A 21,582-nucleotide genomic window follows, 5' to 3' on the forward strand; every position below is an offset into this window, starting at 1 on the left:
AACAGCAATAAGACAGTCCATGGTTCCCAGATGAAATCCACCGTCGCTGGTTCGCAGGGCACCCTGCAAATCATCATATCACTTGGATCAAACTACGGCGCAAATCTCTTCTTCTCTTGAAGCCAGGAATATTAAGGGAAAATTTTTAATTTTAAAAGAAAATTTAAGAATTTTTAATTATATCTTTGAATTATGCAAATTAAATGTTTTTCATGCAAAGAAAGCTATCCCATAAATAAGCACATTTGACTAAATATCTAAGTTTGGATAAATGAATAATAAAAAAATTACATAAAATAAAAAGTGATCAGATGCAACCATTTAGTCATAGACTGGAGCCCTGCTGTTAAAGTACTTATTATTTTAGTATAATTAATATTATAGTTCTTTTTATTTTTTTATATTGTTTTATATTATTTTTTATTTTATATTTTAATTTTATTTGAAATTGTGTATATATATATATATATATATATATATATATATATATATATATATATATATATATATATATACAATTATATATATGTATATATATAAAAAATAAAAATATAATGTTTAATTAGTATTTTATTTAATTATTTTTTTGGTTTTAATTTTAGTTTCAGTTCTAGCTAACTATTACACCTCCGTCACTGACTCGTCAAATTATCAAAAGAACGAAGCGTATTACCTTAATCCACAAGTTGCTTGAGTCATATCGATACAGCAAGTTGCTTGCAGAATCTCCCCGTTGTCATAGTGAGTTTACTACCAGCGGTGAAGATAAATCCCCAACAGCAACAGCCAGTGGTGGCTCCTCTGAGCTGGCAGCTGAGTCTCCACGACCCACTTTTCCTGCTTCTTCATCCAACCCAGCACACCTCGGCACTCAACTCCTCTCCGCGCGTTCAGACACCTCTCCTCCCACCAACAGCAGAGCGCTCCACGCCCCTCGAAGGCCTGTGCGTGTGTCGTCTGCAGTACAGGTTGGCGCTAACTCTCGTGTGGTAGTACGGCCTCCTCCGCAGGCGGCTCACAGCCTGCGTCCGGAGAAGCAGGAGGAGTGCATGGCCCCGACAATATGCTCACTAAAGTACGTCTGGTGGAATGAGGCGTAGCGAATGTTGGAGAAGAAGCTGCTGGCGAATACAAGGCGTTCGGGTCTTTGACTCAACCACTGCAAGGCCACCTGCAGAAGAAGCTTGCTCGTTTTTCATACTGCACCTGCTCATCTGCAAGGTAAGCACAAAGTTTGAGCATCCCGAACATCTTGGAGGGGAACTCGAGGTGACAGAAAGCATGGCTGAAATGCTCCAGAATGAAGCGGTCTATGAAGGCGTCCAGCGGTCCAGGCTATGAGAGAGAAGGCAAGCTCCTGCAGGTACAAGTAATTGTCCTCGCGTGCCTCTTTCTCCAAATACTGGCGACAGAAATCCACAGCTCGCCACACCTGCAGCAGGTGAAACAGTTTTCCAATGCGTAGTCGATGTTCCACCAGCCGAGAGGTAACTCACCGCTGTACGGAAGTCTCTACTGCTTTATACACCGACATATGAAACTCCCAGGAACTCTACTTCTGCTTCATGCTCCTCTCGCATACCCAAGGTGAACATCGTACAGACAGTAAGGGCTGGATACTGCAAGCAAGCCCGATGGGCAGGAGATCAACTGGTCATCCGGCCACTGACGACATCCACAAAAGCTGGCCATGCTGTCTTTGCTCATTTAAACCTTGAAGGAGATAGCTAGCCTGGTCTGCCCATCCGATACACCTGTTGTAGAGAGTGAGGTAAAGCATGTATGAAGGTACACTTGATGCTGAATTTTTTACAATGAGGGCACTACCGGTGGATTTCAACTTAATGAATCAGTCAGGGTGTAGGAGGTTTGTTAGCTGGTCATATTATGTCAACAAGATGACCCGCCACATCATGCAGAATAAAAACGTTTACAAGACTGATATAACTGGATTCTTCATCTCATGTGAGTGTGCACAATTTTAATTTGTTAAAAAGTTTTATTAAATTATTATTAACCATTTTAATTAGTAAAAAGCTAAGCGTACCTTTAAATTAATGTAAAAAATGTAATTCATATTTTTGTGTAATGGCACAATTATTCAGTATGTTACAATATTTTATAGAATAAATTAAAAACATCACTGAAAAATATTACATTTTAGTATTTATTAATGCTTTTATTTTAATATTTTACATTTGTATAATTTTTTTATGTGTTTATTTTTTCTTTTTCTGAGATTTTTTTTATTTCAGTTTCAGGTTTTTTGTAAGTTCAGTTAGTTTTCAATAAGGTATTTTTTTAAGTCTAGTGTTTATTTTTATTTTATTTTAGCCTTATTTCAATTGCAAAAATTAATTTAATAGCTTTAACTATAAAATAACAAAACCGTTATACAAACCTTTGAAGATTCACTTATTCTGTGAGGACGTGAAAGACAGATTGCTTCCCCATGTCCATTGTGTCATCTGCCATAAAACTATCTGCAAAATATCATAATATTTTTAATTATCGAAAGTAATTAAAAGTGTCCACATATAACAATACGGGTATATAACGTTCACAACAGGAACAGACAGATCAGAAAATCAGAAAATGAGCACAAAAGGAAAGTGGCATTTACACAATAATTCCTGACTACGTTTCATTGATATTCAATAAAACTGAACATATTTTATCTATTCAGCTGTGACAACGCCAGTACAGTAAAATGTGAGATATTATTTTACCATTTTCCCATTCTTTATCCGTATTAATTACTAGTTAAATGGCCGTGAGTGACTATAAACAAGTTATTTTGTCCGCAGCACAGTGAAGCTGAGTTCTTACTTCCGTGCTCGCTTCACTTCAAAATAAAAGTCCCATTTGTACTCAAATTGGTTCGGGTTTAGTGTAGCATAGTAGTAGTTACTAGTAGTAGCAGCAGCTTAATAATGTACAAGAACGGGGCATCTTTGTGATTGTGTTGGCTCGACTATAAAGTATGCCTGCATATGTACTATTAAAGCTTCCTATTGTTCCGATTTTTTTCTGAGATTTCCAACATTTTCACAGCCTAGTCCTAGACTGACATGTACGTTTTAGCTGTTTCAATTGAAAGAAACCCGCACTGACCGATCTTAAAACATGCCAGTGCCTCTGTTTTGTCTTGAGCCGCGCAGCTTTCTGAAGCACGTTTATACAAATTACTCAATGTCCTAATTGAACTATGGCCTAATCCTGGTTTAGGCTAAGACCTGTCTGTGAAACCCCGCCTAATCAAACCCCGACCATCATATACTTGACACAAACCTTCTGGCTTTTTTTTTCTGTCTGGCCCTTCAAACTTCAACTGTCAAAAACTCGAATGTAAACACTTTATTTTTAACCCATTTAAACTCAAGTTAAACCTGCCTGTCTAGTACGTATTTTAACTTTTTATTCCAATATACTTTATATTTGTTTTTTAATTTAATAATGGGGATAGTGATATGCTTCTTTATTCAAAATAAAATATTTTTTTAATTTGAGGTGAAATGTAATATTTCTTGTCACGATTCGCCCGTAGTAGACCTGAATCTCGCCTGTAATCCAAATGTTACACAAAGGAGCAACCTATTGTTCTCAACCCAGGTCCACAAGATGGCAGAGCGACTCAGACCGACCGCTAGACGACAGAACAAAACTGGGTGGATTTAATTCAGCTCAGTACCCAAGTTGGCCACTAGGAGGAGGCGAAACTGGCGAGAGCTCCCCGATTCACTGAAACAGCAACCTGACAGACAAATATCACTAACGCCCATTAAGAGGCAATAGGAAATGAATCGAGTCGTGAAATTAGTTGCCTCTCCATCCCACTGAGAGAAGAGACCTCCCTTCTACACCAGCAGCCCCTCTGTCGCACTTTGGGATTTATCCGCATTTTCTCGCATTCCCCCCCGGCTTTGTTCTGCATTTAGATACATTATCTCCCTTTGCATCGTCGAAATGGCAACGCGAATCGACAAAGAGGCTTGCAGAGAAGCATACAATCTGGTGCGAGACGACAGCTCAGATATATGCTGGTGAGTGAAGCCTTGATTTACCGCTTATCCAGAGATGCCGTTTGGCGCGTGCTGGCTGAACTCGCTACATTGTTTCAACAATTCAGATCTTTCAAACGAAACATTAAACGCTGCTTCCATTGACCCATTGACGGAGAGTGGTGCAACATGTAGGGATGGTCTTGTAACGCAGGGGAATTGTGTCCAAATCCAGTTTGCAGCATTTTGGCCAGATACGCTCCTCTGTAGATTTTGAGGCGCAGGCAGAATTTGGCAACGGTTAAAATATCGATTTTGTTTTTTTAAAGGGCATCTTTTAAGTATGACGGCTCTACCATCGTACCGGCTGGTCACGGGTCCGACTACGAAGAATTCAAGAGTCAGTGCACAGGTGAGCGCATTTTCTGACGTTTGTCTGCTTTTATTATTGCTTTGAGGTATTTTCTGCAAAGTAGTGAAACAAATTACGTGTTAAAGTGAAAGTTCACCCAAAAACGAAAGGTATGTCATTTATTCATCACAAACTTATTTGAATGAGACTGAGGCGTTACATGTTCTAGCCTTACTTCATGAGTTCGCAGAAAAAGCACACAGGGTGGATACAACATGATTTTGAATAAATGATGACAGACTTTTCATTTTTTGGGGGGGGTGGGGGTTATCTGTCCCTTTAAGTCTACATCACATTACTAGGAAGTAATTCATTTTCCAAGGCAGACAATACCAAATATGGTTTCATACTTGTCCTAGATGACATGAGGGCAGCAAGCAACTGGTGGGAAGTCTGATGAGAGGATTTTAGCAAATATAAGCACGTTTTCTTTATTTCGTAATCAACTAGAATTTGTCCAGATCGACTTGATATCAATTCTAATATACGGCATTTGTGGTTTTGGGATCAGTTCAGCTACAAAGAATGTAGTATGTTGCACTGAGCGCACTATATTTTTTATAACTGTAAATAACTGTCTGGCTCTAATGAAAGAATGAAATGATGTCATTTTTGCCTCTCATTCTTTCATCTTAATTGAACAGAGATTTGGGCGTGGTGCTCGGTTCAGTCTCTCTCCATGATTAGATTGTTCAGCCGCTAGCAGATGTTAACTTGTACATGTGTTGCAATGCCTTGGCTTCCGGGTCTGTGCTCTGACAGATGATCAAAGATGTCTTCCTATATGGAGTGTGTTACAATAAGCACTTTTGTTTTGCATGGAAAATATTCTACTGAAGTAATTTGTGCACCAATGAACTGATTTATTCAGCTATATATCTATCTGTATATATATATATTATATATTAGAATCTCCCTAAAACCAGGATAGGACTAAATGTAAATATAATAGCAAAATGTCTGCTCCATAAAGAGGTTTATAGTGACAGTAGCTTTATAAATGATAAAAAAAAAAATTTGATTTTATGCTATAAAAAATGTCTGATTGGAGATTTGCTTTCATTTGTGATCTGCTCCAACTTACATAAAATTCAAAATGGGTTTCTGGGTCAAAGTGACTCTGAATTGTGGAGCGGGTCACATTTTTTATATACGTCTGTGCCAGATTGAAAGCTTGTGTTTTAGGTGACGTCTAAAAGATCGAATATTTGAAATATGTTGTGCTGCATCATCATAGCCTGACAACCTGGAAGTACAGTGCACATGAAGTCGGCACAAAAACGCTGACTTTCTGGAAGTGCTGCACGCTCAAGAGGAAGTAGAAGTGTGTGGAATCATTGCCACATCATGTCATTTTCACGCAATCACAAAATAAGACCGAACAACCCTCTCCATTTTACTAGACGCCATGCCTTTCCCGCTGTTCACTTGGCACGCTGGCACATGACAAGCACCGCTCACATCCTAATTGTGGTTTGTTCAAGTTTCAGTTCTGTTGAAATAGAGCAGAGGTCTCTATAATGCTGACTTACATTCATCACCCACTTTGTACTTGATACTTGAACAGCCAATGTGCAAATGCAACTGACCATGTACCCATGGTTCCTGACTTAGCTTCTTAAACCTTAAGCCCAGTTAATCAGCAACAGAAAACCAGATATTATCAGTCTCAAGTAGAGCCAAGGGAATTCACCTGAGCATTTGTTTTTCAGTAACGTTCTACTAAGATTGTATTTAACCCACTGTAAATTATACACAGTACGACTTGGAACAATAGTGTAATGCACTTTGATTTCTAGCAGCCCTATAAGTAAAAAAATGTTACTTAGTAAAAATGTTCTTTATTATTTTACTGTACACATGTATTTCATGTTGAATGTATGTAATGCATATGTGAGTACATATTAGAATTATAAGAAGATGTTTTAAACTCTTCACAGATCAGTAAAGATCAAAGTGAAAGAAAGGTGTGCACCGCTAACATTTGAATGAATGGTTTAACAAGAGCTTTCTTCTGCACAATATCTCTCAGATACTGTCATTGTTTAAACAGAGGCACGCCGTAGATAAGTGCAATTGATGTTATCTTTGAATCTAGTCCCAGTGCCACTGCAGTACAGTTGCAGCACGTTTGTGAGGAGTGGCCGGCTGTAAAGCTGTGAGAGACAGGAGTGTTTCAGATAAAATATTCCAGCGTAAATCACCCTTATCAATAGAGCCTGTTAACCGGATCACCTCCTGTCCTCACCCACTTTCTGTATTCCTTGTTTTTTTAATGTCGTATGATGTCATAGAGCTTAAATTTCCAGCCTTGTCCGCCGCTCGCACGTGATGCTCTCAGATTGCATTTCATATCGTGACGTCTTTCTCTGGAAAGGAAAACAATGCAATAGTGTAGGAGATTCAAAACACTCGCTACAATGGAGACAGTGTTCAATCGAATCCAAGCTCTTCCTTGTTATTAAACAGACAAAGTTCAGCTAAACTGGACTGGGGTGACAATAACGGCGCATTAATATGAGCTTTAAGATTAAATCAAATCTGATTATATCAACTTTAAATCACATTCCGGGATTTGTTGTTCTTGATTCATTGATGAATGATATTCCAAATAATGCATGCCTTACCAAAATGAAATGGTTTGCACTGCCCTTGCAGCTAAAATAACGAATCCTGCTTGCTATTTTAACTCCTCCCCTCCAGGCACCATTGCTCCACTTTTCACTCAATATTCCTGTTAAATATCCTGTTTAACTAGAAAAAGCCAGATTATGAAACTGAAATAATTTGTTGACTTAAGATAATGACAAACCAAAGGCATACGGATACTTTTTTATTGACAAACTCGGTGGCAAAGTAGTAGTACTAGTCCAGTAATAGGCTTGTGTTCGATGATAAAGGAAACAATACAGACTTCCCCTGCCCTGGTTATTTTATTAGCTTAATTGGTTAATTACTTTTTTAAAACTTATTTAAATGTATTCAGTTTTAAATGCTCTCTGTGCATCTTTATCAATTGAGAAAGTACCTTGCATTCTGTACTGGAATTTAAATTTGTAGTCTTTTTTTTTTTTATTTAAATTAAAAAGTCTGTTATCTGTACTCTAGTTATTCAGTGTAGAAAATATTGACTTTTATTAAAGACGCTTTTCATAATGTTTCTTCGACGATTTTGTTGTCTGCCAGAGTAAAGTCTGATTTATCTTTAGTTTAGTTGGCTTGCATTGGTTTTGCTATGCATGTAATTCATTTAACAGTTTAGTCATAAAGCAAACAAGCAACTATCTAGACAATGATACAACTTGTTAAGGATTTCTTTCTCTTCGACTCTCAGATGACAACCACTGACTCTTCGGGTTCGTAAGGATCACAACGGGTGATGCCATGAGCAAGCGCGCCAAATTCACCCTCATCACCTGGATCGGCGAAAACATCAGCGGACTGCAGAGAGCCAAGATTAGCACTGACAAGACACTGGTAAAAGACATCGTGCAGGTGGGTGTTGCGTTCCTTGATTCCGTAGCTCGCGCCGCATGCAAACTTTCGCGGACTTATAAACTTGGCGCACCGGACAAGCAGATTTCAAGGTTTTTTCACTGTAAACAAATCGGTGCGTTCATGCAAACGGGCCTTTCCTCCATCGCTCACGGTGTGTTTTTCCACGCAGAACTTTGCCAAGGAGTTCATGATAAGTGATCCCAGAGAGCTGGAGGAGGAATATCTCCTTGGCGAGCTGAAAAAACGTGGCGGGGCCAACTCACGCCATGGGCCGAATAGAACTTGGGGCGGGTTTTGGTGGAGAAGGAAGAGGAAACGTCATCTCATACACACACACACACACACGCACACACAAATATACACATACACATAAATATACTTACCTCACCCCTCTTGCCAGTCTGGTCATGGTTGATTTATCTATCTACTGTACTGTGCATCATCTCAAAGTCATCTCTGCTAGCGCTATGAGGTTCTCTTTTTCTTCAGGGGCATTTTTGTAACTGTAGTTTTTGAATGATGCTCCTTTTGGCTCAGAGTTGTCATCACTGTGATACGCTTCCATAATCAATAGAGAGCATACGAGTCTAGCGTTGTTTTCTAAAGGGTTTATTATATCTTCATCTCCCCTCTGAATACAGACCACTGTGTTTATGGTCTCAATCTCCCATGGAGAGGAAGACATCATGGAATGTGTGCATTTGTGTATGTGTGTGTTTGCAGACACTGCACTGTGACTGGCTAACTTGCATGCAGGGGGTGGAGTCTTAAAGGATCTTGTAGCTCTGATTGGCTGTTTCTAGCACTCTCCACCCAACAAAGGGGCAGCCATTTCTCTAGTGTAGCCTTCATTTCAGTTTTAATTTGAAATACCCAAGAATGTCATATTTCTTTTTTTTTTTTTTTTTATTAAAAGTAGGTTTTATTTGCTTTAAAACACAACCTGTGGTTCTTCCTTTAAAGTAAAAATGCCTCCCGAGCCAAGAAAAGAAACAAGATGGTCACAAAAGCAATCATGTCGGAATAAAGTTGTTGTTTTTTTTCAATATGTTTTTCTTGTGTGTTATATTTTGCTTTGTTTGTGATTTACTCTTTGATATGGAAGCCCATTTCTGCCATGGATTAAACATATACATATACAATTAAATAATAACTTTACGATTCTTAGTTTCTCAATTCAGACTTTGCTGATTTTTGCTCTGTTTTTGCAATTACCTTTTTTATTTTGTGGTTAAAACTAAACAACAAAAATGCAAGATGTAGACCGAGATTTCTAAGGGAAAAGTAAAAAATATAAGACACATTATGACATTTTTCTTGCTATTTTTTTTTATCATTTTTGTCTGAAATCTGAGGTTGTGTTGCTTTTTTCCTTTTTCCTATGAATCACGAGTTTGTTGCAGTTTTATATAGTGCATTTCTGACTCTCTCACGGTAATTACAACTTTTTAACATTTTATTTCTCATAAGAAATCTCTCAGTTCTGCCTTTTCAATTGCAAGATAACATGTTGCAGTTCCAACTTCAATTGGATAAAAAAACTCGGAATGTGATTTGTGAGATGAAAAATCAGTCACCTAATTATTTTTATCCCGTGGAGGGTTCAAGCTACCATACTTTGTTGCTTTTTTTTTTTTTTTGCGCATGAGTCACTTAGGCAATGCTAGCTGCTTGTCACAACACTCTTCTGCACAATGCTACCAATCCCAGAGGGCTTATGGGGACTCCCAGGGGGTTGTCATGGCCACCCACTGTGGTTAGGCTGCTTCCAAGCCAAGCTGCTCTGCTCCAAAGCCTGTCAATAATGGCCCCTAAAACATTTCCCGCCCCCTTTCCCCTCTGTTGTAGCCCCTTTTCTTCTTTCCTCCTCCCCCATCTTTCTTCCTACTCTCCTGCCTTGCATTCAGTCCAACAGATGTGTGCCCAACTGCATAATTGCTTAATCCATAATCTATAAGCTTCTTCCAGGCTGCTTTTATGACGCTGAGTTTTGGTAGCACAGAGAGACGTGAAGCAGGAATGTAGACGCTGAAATTAGGGGCCTGTGGAAAATCTACATGTTTGTGTTGTCTTAATAGTTAGTCAAATTGGGTCAGTAGAGCTTAGCATTGCTAGTATTAAACTATGGAATGTAAATCATTCTGAACTGTTTGTCCTACAGATATGAACAAGAGAAGAGATGTATTTAGCTTTTAAAAATATGTATATTTTAGTCAGTATTGTCTAATTGTACATGCTCAATTCCCTGAATTTTTTTTTTTAATTTCAATCACACAGGTGTTCGAAATTGGTTTATAAATTATAAATTTATATATACAATATTCTATTTCAAACAAATATTTTTCTTTAAAATATGCTTTTAAAAAATTATATAATTTATATATATATATATATATATATATATATATATATATATATATATATATATATATATATATATATATATATATATATAAAACATTATAATAAAAGGATTCAATAAATTTAGGTTTGGTGAGCATAAGATACTGCTTTCAAAACCCAAACTTCTGATTGACAATATATTTTTCCTAGCATCTAACACTCTATAAAGTATAAAGTAACTTTATACTATGTGTTATAATACTGTGGCATCTAAATTAAACATTTATTTTAGGTTTTTTATGTTTAATTCATTGAGACAAACCGCTATTACATTAAATTTGGGTAGAATGATAATATTAGTACATCCAAACTTGTGGTTGTACTTTTTTGACCTTTTGACCATCCAAAAGCCGCTTAGCAACATGCTACAAAGCATTTAAACATTGCACTTATTATCTGTGTGTTTGTAACAGATCTTAGCAGATAGTAGCAGGTGTTGCTGAGTGACTTTGAGGACTACTTTAACAAGATAAATTACATGTGAATGTTAGTTAGCCTTCCCTCACAAAGAGGAAGGCCTTTATATTGATCTTGTCATCAAGAACGTCCTGTTTAAGCCACACAAACTCTCTCAGCCTGACAGGCCAGTCCTTATCTTTATTTCCCTGCGCGTTTATTGGGCTTCGAGAGGCCTACGTGTTCTGACAACTCGCCTGCTTGCTTTTCTACAACTCGCTGTCATACAGAACGTGTGTTTCAGAGCAAGAATGTTGTCTTGTGTGTGTGTGTGTGTGGACATGTTTCTGAAGATTCTTTGGCGTCTTGTTCACAAGAAAGTCACTGCCAGCTATTCTGCTCGGATCCTTCCTGCATTCCAGAGGCCTCCCAGTTCAAGCGTATTTCATACCCCACACACATTACTGAAGTCATGTGACGACTGTTTTAGTATAATATCACACCAGAGAAATGTACGCTAATGGGTTATTAAGAGTCAGTCAAAGTCTTTGACAAAAAAAGCTCTGTTTTCAACAAAGATGCATTTATTTGATTAGTACGAAACCAGTAAAAATATTTACAATAAAAAAAAAAAAAAATTATATTATTATAATGTATTTAGAAATGCAATTTATACTTTACAGCCATTACTCCTGTCTTCAGGGTCACATGATACTTCAGAAAACGTTTTAATATACTGCTCAAAAAATTCTCATTATTATCAAAGTTGTGCTGCCCACTTGGTTTCCACTTTTCATTTAAAATTTTTCAAGATTTTAGTAATAGTATATAAATCTTAGTTTTAATAAATTGCTTATTTAAAGTATTAATATCTTAATACATTTAGTATTTCTTAAAATAAAATTTTGAGAAAATTTAAATTTAAATCTTAAAATTTTGATAATTTTGAACTCTTGTCCTACTGATTGAAGTGAATAAAAAACCCCATCTTTGCTGAATAAAAGGTTTATTTCTTTAACTTCAAACCTTTAAGTATATATATGGTTTGTATATATCTTTGCTCACCAGATTAGTAATTTGCGTACATTATATAAAAAACATTAGCGACTTAAGGCTATTTTACATGGAGTCTTTTCTGACTGGCAGTTAAATCAGCAGTATAGGAAGCATCTGGCGACAACAAACACGCTGTTTTGTTAACCTTTCATGGCTAGAATGGAAGAACACAAGGGGAGGCAGGGTTAAACTGCTGTTTGCCTTATTATAGAGTTTTCTGATGTTTCGGAGGTGCTGGCTAAGGGAAATTTGTTTAAATACAAACACCTTTATTTACATCTAGACCTAAGGCTACAGGAAATCTAGCGACAATGGCATGAGGACTGCTGGTTAGTTTGGTTGAACTGGCTTTGGGGAAGAGGAAGATGGGATTTAACTGGGGCGAAAAGGGGCACCCATTGAGAGTGAGTGAATGGGTCACTTCGCAATGTTCCTGTGAACTATTCAGGCTCTGGCACAGTGCAGGCATTGTCATGAGCTAACAAGATGCACTCCAACCAGCCAAACCTGGCTCAGTGCTCCCGATTGTCACTAACCTGCCGGCCAATGGTTGGGTCCCCATCACCAACAGTGTTCCCAACAATCCAACTGGCAATGTTCTCATGTGTTTGCTGACCACAGGTTTTGGAGCTATTTTTACACATTTATAAAATATTATAATACACACAAGAGCCTCCCATCATTCATTGACCATATGCTCGGCTGTGGGTTGGATTCATCCCCCTCTTGAATGTTGCAGAGCTTCATAAAGGGTTGTTTTGTAGAAATGCTAATCAATTCCCTACTAGTCAGATTTGTACTAATTTGTACTAATCAGCCTGGATAAATAACACATATGTAATACAAATAATCAAATTTTACTTTTTAAATGTACTTTTAATTTAAAGTCTCTCTCTCTCTCTCTCTCTCTCTCTCTCTCTCTCTCTCTCTCTCTATAATATATATATATATATATATATATATATATATATATATATATATATATATATATATATATATATATATATATATATATAAAAAATTCTGTTTCTGTATTTCATTTTGTGTCTGAAAAAATCCTAAAAAATATGCTGAACAGTTTTATTGGCTAATATTGTGTTTAATATTTTTTGATTGTTTGTCAGGATTCTTTTGTGATCTTCCTTTCATCTTTTTTTTTTTAACAATACATTTTTTTATTTCACTTTACTTTTTATTTTCACCTTTCAAACAGCCTGAAAACTACTGCATGCGTGCTTGTTAAAATCATTACTGTATTAACAAAAATCGTACTGCAAAAAAAAAAAAAAAAAAACTTTTTGAAAGGTAATATGAGAAAGCGGCACCAGCAAGGATTCATAATTGCAACTATAAACATTAACTAGACACCAACAGGATATTTCAGTACAGGACGAGAAGCTCCTAAACAGAAACTGTCTGTCTATATCTGGATCGGTTTAATTATTCCAAACAAATCTATCAGTCTCCCTGAAGTGTTAGCCCACTAGAAATGTCTGTTTAATTGGACTACAGCTATTTAGTATATGGGTCAATGAGCTGGATAACAAAGTTATTAATTTATTGATCAGGCCCACTTCTTGCAATCCATTGCAGAGATAAACACAAAGCAGAGAAAGGTCAAGCGCAAAGATCAAAAGAAAAGGTCAGCTTTTATAGCCCTACACAAATACAGCTGTTTAACTATGACTGTCTGATTAAAAATCTCAAGTGCATTCCTTTTGTAATAATAAAACATCTGTCAAACCATTTGACCTCATATTTTACCAAGGGTTCATTTCATTTTAAGATAACTGTCAATATTAATGAGAACAAAATTAAGTGTGTGCAGAGACATGTAAGACAGATATTTTTAAACAGATACAGGTGCTATGCATCAGTCACACTTGAAGGCACTCAAAACATGTGATGATATTCAAATAAAGACAGCACAGACAGAAAAATAAAGAAGAAAAATAAACAAAGCGTGTTTTTTTTTTTTTGTGAATTGTTAGATTGTAATCGAACAGGGTGATTCATTGATAACAGTAATATGGTTTAGTAAACACAAATGAGTACCACAGAGAACACAACCTGTTTGCATGAGCGTGGGTTCACCATTTCCTGTATACTGAAGTGTGCTACAGGCTTTTACCATATAGGGCTGTGGCAGACTGTGGCAGATAAAGGAAGGAGAAAGAAGAAGCATCTGAAAAGAAAGAGAAACTCATGCCTCAACTTGCAGATTGGAGCTGCCACAAAAAGTGACTACTTTCACTGCCGGAGAAACCTTTTTTCGATTGAAGCGGTAACGTTTCTCAAGGGCTGCGTCTGTGCCTGTTAGAAACACGTTTAAAGAAGACACAGAGCTACAGAATCTTTCAATGCAAATACTTGTGTTATGCGATGCTGCCAACATTTAGAATACGGTTATTTCGAATACAATGAATTAAATAGTAATAATGCACTATTTAAAGCAATTTAATAGTTGTAATAAATACTAGGTTATGGGGAAGGCATGAGATTATAAATATATACGTGTGACTGGGTTATATTACTCATATTGAAGCTAGAAAGGCACGATTGTTATAGCAGTCATTGCAGCATATTTAAATATTAAGTATATAAATAACTCAGCACATCAACGCCACATTAGTTATGCTTCATCAAATGAATTAGAATTTTTACTTCTCTCCACATGCTGTCACATTTGATTCTACATGCTCAGTTGGCAGCAAAGCACAGGAACAACTACATTGAAAAAGGCCAGGCCTATGCATGTACAAACCATAGGTTGTTGCAGGTCGGTTTGCAGCACAATAGCTGTGTTGTTGCGGTTTACACCACTGCTCATTAGGACAATTATATTGTTAAAACCCATCATGTGAACCTCACATATAGTCCACATGGTCTATGATCTGTATCATGCATAAACCTTGGCTTTTTCAAGCTAACTTAAAGACGGTTCTCATGAAGTAAACGCCTTACCTGTTTTAGTTTATGCATTATTAAATGCTTTGAACATTTGTCACTTGTGATGACATTTGAAGTTGCTAATCTTTCTCAAAAGCTCATAAATCACCAAGCTTGAATCAAATTATTAATGTAATTGATTTCAATTTAATGTTAAGTGGTATGGGGTTTATATGTAATAAATAACTTGGCATGAAAACCAAGGAATCTCACGGCTATATATGGCTATATATTATAGCGTCTATATTAACTTTGAACTGAACAGAACTGTAAAAACTATTATCTACACAGTCACACAGTCACTTTTAGTCACAGTCACACAGCTTAATAAACATACTAAATGATGTTTAAAAGATGCAAATTAAGAAAGGTTTTGTGAGGGTTTGAGAAGGGATGCGGGTCAGAACATATTTAATAGAACTATTTAATAGTTAATAGAACGCTATATATCCATGTGTGCATTTGACAGTAAATGATCAGCCTCCACTAACTTGAGAGAAGTAAGTAATCCTCACAGCAGTAGAGAATATCTCAACCCTGAGCACTGGGCACAGAGTTCAACAAGCCTCCATGCTGGGCGGATGACGCGCATGCGCACAACCTTCATTTGCGTTGTGAGCTTTCGGGTTTCATTCATCGCATGTCTTTCGGTCTCTGTAGCACAGAAAAGTGAACACTATCCTCCCCAACTGATTTGACTATTTCCATTTAGTTTTCTTTTTAACTAACGCTTTCAGTTTAAGAAATGCCCTTAAACGGCTTCTTTTAAAACTTCTGGTAAAGGCTGCTGAACGTCAGCGGGCATCACGCCCAGATCTCACATGAATCTCATGCCCTTAAAGGCGTTTTCGTCGCCTGCTGAGAAAGATCTGTAAACCCTACTGAAAAGACAAAGCTGATGCTTTAAATAGCTGTGCTAGTCTACCTCTTCTGGACAACAACGTGGCATTACATTATTCCCAGTGAGCATATTCTAATACATATAATAAAATTATAATAAAATGTACATTTTATAATTGTGAATGTTCTATAATTTTATATAATATTCATACAATTTGCATTTATTGTTGACTTTATTACTGTACTATAATTTAGATGTTTTATTCATTTTTTTAAATCTACTTATTCATTTTATTTATTTTACATTTGTTTTACATTGTGCACCCCTAACACTACCTTATGGCCCCTGATTCCCTGATCCCAGTTGGGAACCCTGATTAAGTTCATTCATCAGCGTATGCTTTTTTGTGCTCTATGTAGTCTTCAAACCATAATGCAGATGCCTTCCTATATAATCAGACAGCATTTGCCATAAAAAGAAAGTATTATGAATAACACTAACAAAAATAAAATATTCTATAAATATTAATAAAACTAACATTAAAAGTAGTCGCTGAGAGGAAAGTAGCTACATTGCTTATGTGGTTGTTTTTAGTACTTGTAAATGTAATAGTATCCTTAGTTTTATTATTTTTGATACAATTTCCAGCTAATTTGCTTCTAGTAAAAGCACTTCACTCCACGGATGACGCAGCTCTGATCCAGCCAATCACAGCGCATTTTAAATTTTCTCTACATTCATTGGTTCTCTGCGCGTGATGCTGCGCAGAAAGCGAAATAGTTTTATGTGAGTGTTTTGTTTACATCGTGAGTGGAAATGTCAAACTGAACCGCTCACCAGGTCTGAAAATCCCACTTCAGTCTTTCATAACTCGATTGTGCACTGTATTTCAAACTTTTCCATTAGCACTTAGTTTCAGTCGGTAACTGGATAAATATTTCATGCATTCTCCTGCACCCATAACGCTTTATTCCATTAATTAGTTAATTTATTTTTATACGCATTGGTGTTTTTCAGGGTGATGGGAACGCCGACAGTGTTACACTAGCGCAAAAACGATTGGCTCGTTTTCGTCCGGATGAGAGACCTGTTATAGAGGATATTTGACAGGCTTCATGGAAATAGCTCCTCTGTTTCATCTGGAAAAGGGAAGATTTTATCCTTAGACGTGCTGAAGGTAAGCAGCTGTGGCGTATTAACACACTGAACTAGATATTTTATACTTAAATTGCTGCAGTCTGTATGATAACCTTAACTTGGTTAAGTTTGTTGACGATTATGTCGTTCTTAGCTTTAAAGAAAATTGCATGGCACTGTAATTAATAATTGTGTGTTCAGGTGTTACATAATCTTGATTGTTATTATAGGGTTATTATAGATAAAACTAAAATAAACATTAATAATAAAAAAAAATAATATATACTTAAAATAAAAAAATAACATAAAAATCTAGTTATACTACAATATTTAATGTTTCAAAAACCACATGGAAACTGATTTTTGAAAAGACTTAAGACCACATACAGTAATTACTTCCTCATGGAAGGGACAGTTATAAATAATTGTGTATTGTCACTGGATAAACAATTAAATGTTGTCTGTAAAAGTGTTATTTGTAAAAAGCCAGAAGAGTATTGTAGAATATTTAAAAAGAAGCATGTACTAAAAACATAAATGTAAGTGATATAAGTGGTAAACAGGAGTCATTCATATGTTTTGGATTGCGTGTATGTGCCAACACTTAACATACATGAATATATAGACTTTTCTGTTTTTCTTTTATTTTTGAAGATGACAATGGGAAAGATGGCCTCAGAAACAATGATAAACAGAGTATTCCAGGGCATACACAGCATTGATCCAGGAGTGCCAGTGCCCCCTGGTGATGGGATAAGCCGAGAGCAGCTGGTGATTTTCTTAGCAGATATACTTAGAGGAACTGCAGAGGAACGTGCACCTTTGGTCTTGGCAATGGCACAGGGTGCAAAGGCAGCTGCTACCACGACTGAGCACATCAGAGATGTATGTATCACCAAAATATAAATATATAAAGCGTTTCTGTATCATTATTAGGGTATTTATATATTATTACAAAATAATTTTTTCAGTTAATGTTTTATTTAGCTTCATTTCAATTATTTTTTTGTGGTTTTAGTTAACTTTTATAATTAGGGCATAATCGGATTAAACCACTTCATTTTTTGAGTCATGGTGACCATTTAATCCCAAAAACTCAATTTAACAATGAAGCATCTCAGTTTGATTTCTAAATAATTAATGATGGTAATATGGATCATTATTAATAATAATTTGTATAATGTTTATTGAATAGTTTATGGAAGACCTGGCTTCAGCTGCAGTGCAGACTCTAGCCCACAGGGGGCATCTGCGGGCTTGGAAACCAGATCGCATGGGTGATGAGCCTCAAGGTGTTAAACTTCTGGCAGAACAGTTGACCTCCGAATTAAAATCTTCAGGTTTGTAGCTGTAACAATTGCTGTTTTAAATTAAAATAAAAATGAAAAGTAACAATGAAAAAAGAAGTGTAGAAATATTTTTGAATGATGTAAATGAAAATGCAAGCACATCAAGAAGATTATTTAAAGTGCCATCATTATGGGTTAAGAAAGGTTCATATTTTGGGTTTGTGAGTCCCAAACAACAGGTTGATATGAAGGCAAGGTCAAAAAACTGTATCGCTGTATTTTTTACCTTATTTGTTCAACGACTCCCAAGCCATTCGTTTAGCGATTCATTTTTCCAGATTGCTCAATTTAATTAAAATCTGTGTTTTTGAGCATTTAATGCTTCAAAAGCAGGATCTAGTGGCAAATGATGAATATGCACTTTCATTCAGACCAAGTTTTCTTAGGTCTGCAGAAAGCAACAAATGGGCAATATGTTAATGTTTCATGTTGACGTGGGGACTCTTTTTAAATTGTATCATTTTCAATGATTCAGAGTTGACTCTTGCTTTTGTGAGACAGTTACTTTATACACTTTTTCAGATTTATAACTTTGCAGGATGTTTTCATTCACTTTGGGCTGTGTTACACACTGCATGAAAGATAATCTTCAAAAATCCATAATTGGGACACTAACCCTTAACCTTACCCTTTAATATAATTAGTCCTTTTGCTTCTATAGAACAGAATACCTGTGACATTTCTTGTCTGGAAGACTGGCTGTTCGGATCCCAGCAATGGCCATGTTTTGGAGCTCCTGATTGCTGAGGGTCTAGGAGTTAGGTTGCCCTCCCATCCTCCCCGACTCTGTTGCCTCCGTGTCCAGCACGCTCCATGGAGTGAACTTCGTTGTCTCTTGAATATACCTCTTCTGATGTTCCTGTCACCTCAGCTGCAAGCTGCACACAGTGCCCCTGGAGGTTGCTGTTCTCCACAAACATACACGGGAAAGCTTCACCCGGCTGGTGGGCAACTGCAAAGTCGGGGTCCCACTGTCATTTTGGTAAAGGACACTAAGGGCATATCTTCGGGGCTTTGCGTCTCAAAGCTGGGAGATCAAACCTCAGTTCCAGGGTGAGTTCGGAAAGAAAAAAAAAACATTTATATTGTTATGCATCAAAATTAAAGTTTCTTTTTTTTTTTTTGCAATAGGTGATACTTCAGGTCCTTCCTCTTCTCCGTTTTTTCCACACATGCGCAGTGTTCACCTGCACAGGCTATAACAATCATTACATGTACTTGAACCAAGGCCAGCAGACTATGCCGAATGGCTTAGTGAGATCAATTTAACAGGAATAGCACAAAAAAATAGCTAAAAATTAACTGACCATTAGACCTTAGAGTTTGAACAGATTTGGGGAGGGGATATTGTGATCAGAATTACATACTTCGCTCATTCTGTGTAGTGAATGGGTGCTGTGAGAATGAGGATTTCAGCCCAAAAATCTGAATGTTTGTAAGAAATAAATCGATCATTAATGTGTTTTTAACTCTTCATAGTCCATAATAGCACTTAATTCCTCCAGTGAAAATGTTTCCCCCCTGTTCTTCTCTCACACAAAAATCCACTGACACATGAACTATTTTGCACTGTTTTCACTTGAAAGCAGTGCTTAATCTGTACATATTTCTATTTTAAATAAGCTGTGACTTCGCTGGAGGAAGCAATACTATAATGGATAGAGGTTTCATATTTTAACCCATAAGCAGTGGCTTGATGTTAAAACATCTTAAGTTAAGATTTGTTTATTACAAAATCAGATGATGGACTGGAGTCATGTGGATTACTTGTGGAAAATTGTGATGTTTTTATCAGTTGTTTGGACACTCATTCTGACGGCACCTATTCGCTTCAGAGGATCCTTTGGTGAAAAAGTGATGTAAAGCTACATTTCTTCAAATCATCTTGAGTGGCCCTAGGATGAGTAAATGTTTGCGCATTTTTTCATTTTTGAGTGAACTATTCCTTTAAACAATGTTTAACAGTGTTTATTACACTATGGAGCAAAAAAACATAATTAACTGTTTTTTTTAGGGTATGGGAGGTCAGCATGGCTATTTCGGTTTGTGGTTGGACTGCGATTTTGGACATGGCCACAGTAGGGCTCGACCACGCTGCACCACTTATGGCAGTCCTCAGCTCTCAGAGACGAGGACTTCAAACTGGACACACCGTGGAGGTGTGGGCCGTTGGGAAGCCGCCTGAAGAACAGGAGCAGGTCTGTGATAGAAATGTTACTAGAGTGAATTTTGTATTTTTTTGAACTTAGCATTTTGATTTTAAAAGTTGTTGTGTTGACTTTCAGGATGAGAAAAAGAAGAGCATACTAGATGCAGATCCTGAAGTACAGGCTATGATGGAAATGACAGGGAAGACCCTGCACAGCCAAGGTCTCAGAGAACCTGAAGAGGATGAGGAACAGTGAGGAAGGAACAAAAATATGATTAATCGTATCCAAAATAAATGTTTTTGCTTATGCAATAAATATATGTGTACTGTAATAATAAATGTGTGTGTGTATATATATATATATATATATATATATATATATATATATATATATATATATATATATATATATATATATATATATATATATATATATATATATATATATATATATATATATACATATGTGCATGTGTGTGTATTCATATATACATAATAAATATACACAGTATACACATATATATTATGAAAACATTTATTTTGGTTGTGATGAATCTTCTCCCAGCCCTAAAAAAAATTAAGACAATGTGTAGATAAAACCAGCAGTATTTCAGTTTGGTTTGTTTTGTGCTTTTACACTCATGTAGATATAAAAAAAAAAAATCACACTGTTGCAAACCACGTACTGAGGTGTTTATACAGTGTACTTTTTATGTTAATATGCAAAATCCAGGAGCTGGTTTCCTGCTTTCTGTGAAATATTAAAATGTCCATACAAAGACATTCTATGAAATACTGTTTAATGCTGAATACTGTCAATGTGTGACTAAAGTCCACATTTCTCATCAAGTATCTGGTTGTTATGTATTTGCATTTTGTCTCAACTGATATAGTATCTGTAAACTGGAAGAATCGTTTATTATATGTAAAAATAAATAAATACCTAATTCATCCAAAAAAAAAAAAACATGTAAAAATGCATTTCTCAGAATGACAATGTAAAAAAGAGCTCAAGATTCCCTTAGGTCTCTAAAAAAATACTAATTATAATAATATTATAAAACTACATTAAATAATATGGTAATAAAAATTTCAGTTTTGTGATGATTTCTACTTGATTTTTTTGTTTTTGTTGAGTGGTTGGATCCTGTGTAATAAACTCTAATCTGTAACTTTAGATGCTGTGTAGGTCATCTTGAGTTCCCATCATGCATCACAGTATCAATAAAATATGCAAATAACTGTTTATTGTTTGCTGCTTATGCTGTTTTGATATATTATTCATATAATTTAAACACAACCAATCCTAAAACAGTTTTAGTGGGGAAAAAAGTGCTATACATACACAGTAACTTACCATGGTGATATATGTTTGTTTTTTTCGTGAGTTT

The 21,582-nt window shown here is 36.2% G+C and overlaps 1 protein-coding gene and 2 pseudogenes across 1 annotated transcript; 2 read left to right on the forward strand and 1 right to left on the reverse strand.

The window, feature by feature from the left end:
• Window positions 1–643: 643 nt before the first annotated feature.
• Window positions 644–3,265, reverse strand: LOC122362769 (annotated as a pseudogene).
• A 701-nt stretch (window positions 3,266–3,966) lies between these two features.
• Window positions 3,967–8,431, forward strand: LOC122362770 (coactosin-like protein). Its single transcript, XM_043264327.1, has 5 exons — window positions 3,967–4,043; window positions 4,331–4,413; window positions 7,763–7,908; window positions 8,081–8,208; window positions 8,401–8,431. Exons 1-5 carry the CDS (start codon window positions 3,967–3,969, stop codon window positions 8,429–8,431), a joined length of 465 nt encoding a protein of 154 aa, XP_043120262.1.
• A 6,677-nt stretch (window positions 8,432–15,108) lies between these two features.
• Window positions 15,109–21,380, forward strand: LOC122362771 (annotated as a pseudogene).
• The last annotated feature ends 202 nt before the right edge of the window (window positions 21,381–21,582 follow it).

This window comes from Puntigrus tetrazona, chromosome 18 (assembly GCF_018831695.1).
Source record: "Puntigrus tetrazona isolate hp1 chromosome 18, ASM1883169v1, whole genome shotgun sequence".
NCBI lineage: Eukaryota > Metazoa > Chordata > Actinopteri > Cypriniformes > Cyprinidae > Puntigrus > Puntigrus tetrazona.

Excerpts from the sequence above, each read along its gene's own strand:
- LOC122362770 (XM_043264327.1), top strand. The coding sequence starts at position 3,967 with ATGGCAACGCGAATCGACAAAGAGGCTTGCAGAGAAGCATACAATCTG. Across the intron at positions 4,414-7,762 it reads ATTCAAGAGTCAGTGCACAG|TCTTCGGGTTCGTAAGGATC; the intron begins GTGAGCGCATTT and ends ACAACCACTGAC. Across the intron at positions 8,209-8,400 it reads AGAACTTGGGGCGGGTTTTG|GGGCATTTTTGTAACTGTAG; the intron begins GTGGAGAAGGAA and ends CTTTTTCTTCAG.